Source organism: Siniperca chuatsi, linkage group LG5 (assembly GCF_020085105.1).
Source record: "Siniperca chuatsi isolate FFG_IHB_CAS linkage group LG5, ASM2008510v1, whole genome shotgun sequence".
Taxonomy (NCBI): domain Eukaryota; kingdom Metazoa; phylum Chordata; class Actinopteri; order Centrarchiformes; family Sinipercidae; genus Siniperca; species Siniperca chuatsi.
Window position 1 is genome coordinate 11109604 of NC_058046.1, and position 10840 is coordinate 11120443.

Sequence of the window (10840 nt, forward strand, 5' to 3'; positions counted from 1 at the left end):
CACAAAGGACATTCCACTTACAATTTTTAATATAACACATACTGTGTGAAAACATAGTGAAGTGATCAACAGTGCACTGATCTTTCACATCTTTTCTACAGGCATTCACTCTCTCATCCTGACTTTCTTGTACATCAAAGGCGACATTTTGCAAGACACTTATTTTTACCATGTAGAGGATGAGACAAGACACCAGCAATCTATCCACACAGGAAGTTATTTAGTGAGAATTAAAGTGCAAAAACACAAGTTGGACAATCATCAGCTAGGCTACAGCAAATTCTGCCTCAGTTGAACTGGAGACTTTTCAGGAAGAACACTTATTGATTGAAAGTGAGGTGACTCCTCGCTCCATAACATTCAAGGAGTTATAATTCCAGTGTCGTTCAGATTTGGGTGGCTCAGAGATCTTAGCATGTCCTCGGTTGTACTTGGTCAAGTATAGCGAAGGACACAGCTTCACATTCAGGACCGATCATTTTATGATCTTAGCGAGACATCATTCGTACAAACTCTGTGAAAAGAGAGGAGGAGGAGAATGACAAAATGCAACACTTGCTCTAAACTCCACAGCATACCTTAAATAAGTAGTTTGTAAAAGGTGATTTACCTTCAAAGTCAACAAGCCCGTCACCATTCAAGTCAACATCCCTCAGGATATCTTCTACTTCCTTTAGACCCACCTGGGAACAAAAGGTTGGCAGCAGTTAGAGGAGCACCACACACAGTGGGTATTCATACAAGAATGGTTTAGAGACTCTGTTCTCTCTCTCTGATCCCATTCTTACCTGCTGGCCCAACAACTTCCTCATAGCATCTCGGAGCTCAGATGTGCTTATGGCACCATCTCCATTAGTGTCAAACTGAGAACAAAAAGCAGAGGAACAACATTAAAAATGTAAATAGTAAAAATCTCACATGACCAGACCTACAGAAACCAATTATCTAAATATGAATCCAGAGACTCTTACCTCTCTAAACGCGTCTTTTAACTCTTTTATTCCAATCATGTCTGCAGTTTCGGCGAGGAGTTTTGGGCCCATCAACTCTACAAAATCCTCAAAATCAACATGACCTCCCACTTCAGAAAAAGAGATTTGGGCACAGAATTTCAAACCACAATACACATATAGGACACAACTATAATCATGACATATAGATACATAAGACAGTTAAGTCCTTACAGTTCATGTTTATCTGTTGGCTCAGTTCAATCAGCTCCATTTCAGTGGGCATGTATCCCATGGTTCTCATACAGTTTCCAAGGTCTTTACAGCTGATGAAACCGTCCTTGTCCTTGTCAAACTCTTTGAAAGCATCCCGCAACTCTGTTGAGCAATAAAGAAATATCATTAGGAATTGAATTGTATGGCTCTCATTTTACTTACATGCTATTTTGCTCATATAAATACAAACTCTGGCACCACACGTTAAAACTTGTCCTTCTTTTCATTTAATTTTACTCGTATGTTTGTTCTCTACAGCTGTGTTGTTTAATACATTTTGTTTGACTGCTTAAAGGGACAGTTCACCCCAAAATCAAAAATACATATTTTTCCTCTTTAACTGTAGTGCTATTTACCCATCTAGATTGTTTTGGTGTTTGAAGTGTTTTTTTTTATATAATGGGACTGTATGGCACAAAAAATTAAACATTTAAATAACTCATCAGCAATGTCTCTTTCCAGAAATCTGGTTACTCAAGATAATCCACAGAACTTGTTATAAGCAGTTTCATGTAGGAACTATCGGTAGAAAGAAAATAGTTCCTACATGAAACTGCTCACAACAAATCTGTGGATTATCTTGAGTATTTCTGGAAAGAGACATTGCTGCTTTTTAAATGTAGTTTTTTGGCTATATGAGTCATATAGTCCCATTATATTCAGAAAATGCAGACATCTCTACGGCCAGTATCTCCAAAACTCTGCAACTCACACCAAAACCATCTAGATGGATAAATAGCACTACAGGTAAGAATGTCTTTTTGATTTAGGGGTGAACTGTCCCTTTAACTTCAGTAAAGAAAGATAAACTCACCATCCATTTCTTCTGGCCGCAGCTCTCTGTCCTATTAAGAAATGACATTCAATCATTGGTCTGTACAAAAACAAATTCACGACACATGAAAAAAGCAGTCATCATAATCACACATCTTAACAAACACACGTATCTGTGTATGAGCTACACGCAAACATACCGCTGACAACGCTGTGACTCGAGTGATGCCCAAACCTAAATCGATCTTCTCCATTCTCCTTCTTTTTAACAGTGGACTGAGACTGTCTCACATCTTGATGACAAAACCTCAAAGTATAAATAGGCTGATCCCTATCAAGCATGACTGGGAACCATAAACCCCAGAGTTCACAGAAGAATGTGGCTGTTTCTATTTTTTTCAGCGCTTGCCTACAATGAATGCAACCTTTAAAGGGCAGAGAGAGAGGCAGACATATCCCAGAACCCTCAGGGGTTAACAGCAGGAGCAGTCAGAAGTCTAAACACAACACTGAGTATTGACGTCAAGAACTGTGACCGGAACCGCTAACATAAAAAAATACAGGAGGCACATGAGCCTAAGGAAGCATAACCAGTCAATCCAACATGCGTGCACCATCAGCACTTCAATCTGTCAATCCATCACTGTTAGTGCATCAACCATCATCGCTTACATTGACATGTCCCAGGGCTGATTCATGATTCTCTCATGTGCCGCTCACTCTTTTCATGCAATTCACCTAACATCACTGTACATTGATTGATCCGTAACCATACAATAGTGTAGACAAGGAGATACATATACACAGCTGTGGATTGTGCAGATGGGGTTGTAACTGAGTAAGGGGAAGTTGTTCTTAAAGGAATAGTTTGACATTTTGGGAAATACGCTAATTCGCTTTCTTGCCGAGAGTTAGATAAGAACATCGATACCACTCTCATGTCTTCATGGTAAATATGAAGCTACAGCCAGCAGCCGGTTAGCTTAGCTTAGCACAAAGAGTGGAAACAGCTAGCCTAGCTCTGTCTGAAGGTAACAAAACCCCCCATCAGCATCTCTAAAACTCGCAAATTAAGACGTCATATCTTGTTTCTTTACACGTCAGATATGACGTTGAGAAATAGTCCAGCATATAACCCTGTGAACCCTGTAAAACCACAACATGTCGTTTTTACACGGTTTTTGTACAGATTATACAAACAAGATATAACTTGTTGGTAGATGGAGTTTGCTACCTTTGTACAGAGACAGGCTAGCTCTTTGCCCCTGTTTCCAGTCTTACCGCTAAGCTAAGCTAAGCAGCTGCTGGCTCCAGCTACATATTTAACTGATAGACATGAGTCTGGTATCAATCTTCTCATCTAAGTCTTGGTAAGAAAGCGAACAAGCATATTTCCCTTAATGTCAAAATATTCCTTTAATATTTTGTGCATTCACTGTACAAAATACAGATATGCGAATCTGCGAGAGGCAACCTGTGGGACAAAGCAAAGATGCATCTGCAGCGCTACACCTGTTTAACCCGTGACCTGTTTAAGCCTGAAAGGTTGTAAACCGCTGATCTAATGTGAGTAACAAATGTAATGAATGCTGTTGCATTCATAGGCATTGCATTTTGCACAAGCTCCAAAACTTGTAGTCATTTGTGAGCTTTCAGGCTCAGTCATTTTCCAAACCTGTGTGTTCCCTACTGACAGCTGGCAAGATACCAGTAAAAAGCAGCAGGAGCGGAAATAGTAAAATATTATCTTAGACAATAATTGAAAGGCGGTGATAGTTGCTGTGGCAGCTTGTTTGGTAATGATAGAAATCGTATCCAGGTTAGCTATAATGCTGATATAAATACAGACAAATGAGGATAAAAAAGGATGTTTGTCCAGACTTACGTACAGCCTGCCTGCATGTGGCCATGCCTTTACTCAGGAAGACACAGGTTTGTCCCAGTATGTTGCTCACGAGAACACAGTTTTGTGTCATGGAAACAATGGACTCCTGATAAGGCCCAAGATACCCTGCCTGGCCCATCTCCTCACAGGACAGCACCCCTCTGAATCTCCTCTCAGCATCCTGGAGCATCTTTCCAGAGGGGTGCAGAGACAGTGTTAGACATCTGTAGCATTTCGGAGCAGAATGGAATAAAGATACAAGTTGAGAGAGGATGTATGACAGTCAATGTAGACTCTCTATGTTCTTGAAAATAGGCAATAGATTAAATACTAACACAGAACTGTATTTCTCTATAAAAGTATTATGTGTCTGCAAGTATGTATGAGAGAGAAACAATGTCGAACATATGAAAACATGGCAGAAAGGTAAATGTATAAAAAAACAGCATGTTGCCAACTTTCCACTCATCGTTCATAACAGTTTACTTTCCACGCTGTAGGGATGGCACTTCACACCTATACACTGTCACAGGAACAGTAAACACTCAGAAGCAGAGAAAAGACGAGCTAAACCACCAGGGAACACGCTACATGTGTTGCGATCACAAAAGACATTATATGCTCTGAAGACATTAGGAAACATTTTCTTCTGTGGGACATGTACTTTGTAGAAAATAGTTCCTGTTGCACACCAAAGGTCTGCCAAAGTCTAAAGCCATTAATCTCACATGTTTAACAGAATGCACTCGAGAGCCAACTACAAGCAGTGCGGTTTAAGTTTCAATTCATAAAGTAATTTCCATTGCAAACCACCAACATTAAACAGTGTGGATATTAAAACTCCTAACTCCAAACTGATTCTAGCATAATCATGACCCATGCTGATTTGGACTGTTTTTGTAAAGGCATGTCCCACAAAAATACACACATTCAGATAAAAAGTGTCTAAATCTTCTAGGGTTTTTGCAATATGATGACTGACCTCAACATCCATGTGTGAGGTCGAGCACAAAGAACAAATGCAACTGCACACAACTCAACTACACAAAACCGCACTACTGTCCAGTTTCATTTACCAGTTTCAAACGCACCACACAATCCACCAAACAAACTGACAGGGCAAAAAGGTAATGGGTGTAATAGTGCATCACACTGAAAACAATCCTACCGTTCTCAGAGGCCAGTCTAAGCAGTTTCCCATACCAAAGGAGAAAAGAGGCACTAAAAAGGACCATGAGGGCTTTTTCTCCTTTAAGTTTGCAGTTTGGATTTTGAGAGGAGTGCAAACTCTGGTTTCAGCAAGACCCATGAAGACTGGGGTGCTAACGTACAGCTGGTTGAAAAAACAGTGAACTGCACTGTACTGCACTATCTGGAGTAAATGAATGTAGCAATAATAAGAGCGCCAGTGACACACAGTAAGAGAGAGAGAGAGAGAGAGAGAGAAGAAATAAGAGTGAGGGTGAGAAACTAAATCAGAGAGGGAAGTGGGCCAAGGAGGGAAACAGAATTATGCCTATTAAAGGAAAAGAGGGTGATCCACTGTCTGCAAGATGTCACACTGACCAAACTGTTATAGTTATTCTGTGAACAACACAGACAACTCAACACAGATTCACAGGCACCAAACATAAGAATAAACAAGATATATGGGATAAGGGGTGCTGGCTTTCCTGCAGGAAAATATAACTAATGTGCACCTAACCTTTGCTTCAGGGTCACACACATATTGTGAGGTGTTTGATCTTTCTAGGCTATATGAAAATCTGTACCAGGCAAGTTTACAAGGACACTCTGTAATGATCTATTTCCAGTCTTGCTGTCTTCCTCACCTGCACAAGTGCTAGACTAATTTATTTATTTGCAACCTTGAGATTGCATTTGAGTTATTGCACTTTATATTTCTGCATGTGCCTGCATGTTTTCTTGCCTTACACCCCCACACATCATCCTCTGCCCTCTGCCAGCAAAGACAAGGTCACTCTGACCTACAGCAGCCACATGTCACCAAAGAGAAACACATAAAGACTGTGTGACTGTGTAAAGAATGGACTTACTGCATCTGTTACAGTGACATTTATATCTACATGTGTGTATATATCTGCAGAAGGAAGACAAAATCAGAATACAGATAGCGAGCGAGGTAATCTTTCTATCTGCACAGAAAATTAGTGAGGAGGTTTCAAACAATTCTAATCCCCAGGTATCCCCATGTATTTCCATTCTGGCTTGTCAAAACACTACTTGCAGCCAGAGCAGTAAAAATCCACTTTACTCTGAATGCATTGTTCAGACAAAATGCCAAAGGCAGTGTGTGTATCTCTCAAACCATGCGTTACATTTCTGCCTGCCATTGAACTCCTCTCCATCTAGCTGTCTCATCAAAGACCTTTTTCAGGTCACGCTAATGTTTTCACAGAGCTGCCCGCAGACTGACTCACAGGTTATTTGTAGAATAGGCTTTCATACTATAAGTACAAGAAGATTTTTCTCTTATCTTGTTCCCATACTGAACCCATTTTACGGCTGAGAGCTTCCTAATTCGGCAACATACATAAATCACCTCCTGATTCATGATCGGTTGAAAATCACCCTACATGGTAAGAACTAAACTCTGACTTCTGAGGAAGAGACTGGGAAAATGCCATTGATAAACAACATATTATCAGGAGTTTTAGCAATGTAAAACTAAAACTGGTTGCTTTAACTGCCTTTAGCTCTGTCAGACAAAATTATGCAAAATCACATCACTGATAAGAATCCAAGCATATTAAGCTGTGCTCTTCTCTTTTGTGTAAACAGATTTAAGGCTCAAAATAGAGCCTCCATCACCAACAGGAACATCAACGTGATTTCCGTCAAACACAACACAACAATCACTGCAGTGTTCCTGATTGAATGATGCAGGAACATTAATATATATCTATGTCTTTGACCAAATACACATTAGAACAGCTGAGATTTCCACCTCTCTGTAGAACATTTCATCTGCCCCAGCACCATCCACTTCAATAAGAAAGGACTGCCTGATTGAGAAGGTCTGTAGGAGGTAGTACAGTATTTACAAATTATGTAAGAAATGATAGAAGAAGCCTTTCCCTCTATAGCCTGTCCAGAAATGACAGTGTTTGCAGACTGCATCGCAGAGCACATTAGCGTACATTAATTGTAAACAGGACATCAGTGGAGTCTGAAGCCACAATTAACCACTTTATCTGTGTGCACTTTTGTAGAAATACTAATAACAAAGCACTATAATCTGCATGGCAAGCTTGTGAAGTGAATTTAACATATTAGATTAGATGAAGCCTGCAGTAGTAGAGACACTAATATGTTGTCATCCATTCAAATTGGTTTATAAAACCAAATGATCCTTTGGCAATCCTTCTATTAGTCCAACCCATAGGCTCTACCAATTAAGTTTACATAGATTGGGATTTGGGTTTAGGGTGTCACAGTCACAGCTTGTCAGGGGCCCTAAAATTTCCAGGAACATCCCTGCACTTCACATACTCACTCTTTAAATGAATATAACCAATTGACCAATTTAATTCAGACACAAATATCTTAAACAACTGGCGTCTATTGATTTCCCTATATTTCAGGGCCTTACCTGCCCAAACAGTGAATTGAGGATGGTGCGTAAATTGATATCGGATGAAGAAGATGCAGCGCTGGACCTCCGGGAGCGGCGAGAAGACCTGCTGGACAGCGGGACCAGGGAGCAGGAGGACGGGGATGGACTGATGACCAGACCGCCGCTATTAGCCAAACTGACCCCTTTATGGTCTTTCGGCTCACAGAGAGGAGCCCTGTCGTCGTTGCTGTCCGATAGAGAGGGCACCCTGGGGACCGGGCGGGTGTGACAGCGACGGGGGTGCTCAGGTTCAGGTGGTCCTACTGCCGGAGGACGGTCCTCCCGGTTGTGCTTCCTGCGGTGGTGGTGCCGGTGTGTGGGTTTGGATGACCTGCAGCGCTCCCTCACACCTCGGCCCGCCTCGCCGTTTGGCTCCGGCGGGTCGGGAACTTGGCTGTGAGGCGCATGTGACTTACACTTGCCCCGAGTGTCTGCATTATTACTACTGTCCTGGCTGCCGATGAGGGACGGATGGCACAGGGGTCTTCGGGCGCTGATGTCGCACTCGGCCGACCAGAAGGACTCCTCGGCTTTGCTGCTGCTCTGGAGTGCGGCAGGACGGTGATGATGCTGGTGCTGGTGCTGGTGCTGATGCTGACTTCTCCGGCTTTCTGCTGTGCGTTCAGGGAGGTGTGTTAGTCTCCTCGCCGCCGAGGATGATTTCAGTAAGGAGGTCGTAGATTCAGATTTTGGAAAGGAGGAGCTCATTGCTGCGGATCTAGTCTAGTCTGTCTCGGTGGGTTGATCATTGACATCATAAACCGTTTTCTCGCCATTGTCGACCCATATTACCATAGCAGAGGCTGCACGCCTGAAGTTAGGCTACATTTCACCACCTGAATGCCGTGCGGCAGCGCGGCCGGAGCGCGCGCAGACAGCGGAACAGAGGGGCACACACGTAGCTGCAGAGCGCGTCACCTTTTCATTGATGTGAATGCTGGTCTCTGGCATCTTGGCAATGACGTAGGTGGGTACGGTAATAAGATATAGGCTACCAGTGGTCGGCAAACTTTTCCATGACACAGACAGACCAAATGATAGACCAGATAGACATTACACCATGGACCCCCCTATAGATGAACATTTGCCTCATAAAGAACTGTTCAAATTATGTGGTTACAGAATTGAGATAGTGTCATCCACAGTATGAAAAAAGGAAATCGACAAAAAATATAATCATTCTGGGTGTAGACACAACATCCATTAAATATTGGAATCTAATAGGCTGCAGTAGGCCTGCCTGCAACAATAACTACCTAATTTGTGTTAGGACAGTGGCAGCAACGTGTTAATTCAGCTCTATTTTTATGGTTTGTGTTGTTGTGATTTTCTGTCACTTTTGTCCTCCCAGTGGACAAAATGTCAGACACCATACCATTGTATTCTATCCAGGGCCACATTAACCTGCTATGGGGGCTCAGTGCAAAAATTAGTGTGTCATGGTTTTGGGTTTGTGTCTAGTTGCTTTCCTGTTTTATTTTGAAATACTCTCCTTCCCTCATGTGTCATGTGGTTTTGCTTCCTGTCCTTGATTGCTTTGATTGTTTTCACCAGCGTCAATTAGTTTCACCTGTCTTGTTGTCTCCCCTCACTGAGTGTATTTAGTCTGTGTTCTTCCTTTGCTCTGTGTTAAGTGTCCTGGCATTTGTTTCCTGTGTTTATTTGGACCTCGCTGGATTTTGGATGTTCTGCCTGCTCTTTTACAGATTTGGTGCCTGTTCTGGACTGCCTTTTCTGAGTTTGCTCTCTACCTGCCTGTCAAGCCATGTAAGCCCTTGTGCAGCCATTAAATCCCTGAACTGCATTTATCTGCCTCCGTTGTCTGCATTTTGGGTCCTACTCTTGTTTTCCTGGTTCCCCTGCTTGACAAACTAAAACAGAGCGATGGGTCCCCATTGAGTCCCCCCACACACATGTTCCCTCAATCTACTTTGCCCAGAATCCTAATAACCTAGACTGAAATGCTGCACCCATGCACCAGGTTCGCTGTATGTGAGTTAGTTTGTGATCATTTGATTAAAATTTAAAGATATGCAAGAAATATGAGACAGGGCCTCAGATTGGGTAAAAATGCAGGAGCCACCATAGGGCCTTTTCAATTTCCATTTTGAATTGTGCTTTAGTGGTGCTTATTAGCAAACAATTTTGTAATTAAACACATTACCACAAAGTAATTGCCACACAGACAACCTGGGCCTTTAGGGGACCTGCAGGCCTGGGGCCCCAGGGCAGTTGCTTGCTTTTCCTGGTTGGTAGTTGAGCAACAAAACAACACAATTATGTTAAAATATTAACTCTACATAAACTGAAGATTATTAGCTTCGTCATTTGTTGCATGGCTGATGTATTTTTAATGACATTTCACAGGTGTTCATGCTGTTGTGTGTCTGCCCTATGTACATTCTCTGGTTGTACTGCTCGTCTGCATTTGAGTGACATTAAAGTCAAATTAAACTATTCTTCACTTTGTCATGGGCACATAGGACCCCATCAGCTACACCTAGAGGTCCCTGGACCCCACTACAGCAAATCATCCCAATGGCTTATTAGAGAGACACATTTTATTACATTTCTACACCCATGGGCCGGTCTTATTATTTAAAATTCTGAGTTAGTGATGTCAATGCATATTGCTCAAAGGATAATCCTTGTGCATACACATGTATACCCGTACGAGCTTTAGATTGTTCTTCCCTCCCACCTTGCTACAGTATTCTGCTCTCTCTCTCTCAAACACACAGAGCTTCACCCACACTGGTGTAATTACTATCCTAAGCAGTATTGTAACAACTACTATAGCCTACTGTAATAATTCAAGAGCTGTGGCACGGAAACAAAACAACTCTGTGCCCATAAAACATGCAGCTTATGAATACAAGCACTACGGTACATCTAAATTTATTGTGTTATTATTGGTGATTATTGGCATCAACCTCATATCAACATGTGCCTCCATCCACCAAAGCTACAGGCCTACAGATGTAGCAACACCTGTGCACCTTTAGAGAAAGTCAAATGCGATAAGAAGAGGCAAAGATTTTCCCAGTGAAGGCTGCCGAGTTGGGAATCCTTTTCTTCGACTGTGCAGACAGATGTAGGGCCAAATGATAACCCGTGTGTATATTCCTTATTAACCCAGCACTCATGAGTAATAAAGACACTACTGTTTTTATTTAACACGATGTTATTATTGCCTCAGCATTTTAGTGCCTCTGGCTCCATGTCCTCCAGAGGCAGTGCAGGTCTGACAAGCAATAACTGCTGAGAAAACAGAGCAATGACAACATTATTGCATGCCTGCGCCTCCCTGGGCCACTG

At 42.1% G+C, this 10840-nt stretch overlaps 1 protein-coding gene across 7 annotated transcripts; it reads right to left on the bottom strand.

Moving 5' to 3' along the window:
- Positions 1 to 11: 11 nt before the first annotated feature.
- On the bottom strand, positions 12 to 8394 carry cabp1a (calcium binding protein 1a). Of its 7 annotated transcripts, none has more exons than XM_044197031.1 (8): positions 7499 to 8394; positions 3890 to 4075; positions 2041 to 2071; positions 1185 to 1328; positions 972 to 1081; positions 789 to 863; positions 611 to 683; positions 12 to 514 (listed from the first exon to the last, which is right to left on the bottom strand). In XM_044197031.1, exons 1-8 carry the CDS (start codon positions 8228 to 8230, stop codon positions 489 to 491), a joined length of 1377 nt encoding a protein of 458 aa, XP_044052966.1. In that variant the 5' UTR covers positions 8231 to 8394; the 3' UTR covers positions 12 to 488. The 7 variants fall into 7 exon arrangements, with proteins under 7 accessions (XP_044052966.1, XP_044052971.1, XP_044052969.1 ...); XM_044197036.1 differs by having other exon boundaries at positions 3890 to 4109; positions 7499 to 7630; XM_044197034.1 differs by lacking the exon at positions 7499 to 8394 and adding an exon at positions 5054 to 5286.
- Between the last annotated feature and the right edge of the window lie 2446 nt (positions 8395 to 10840).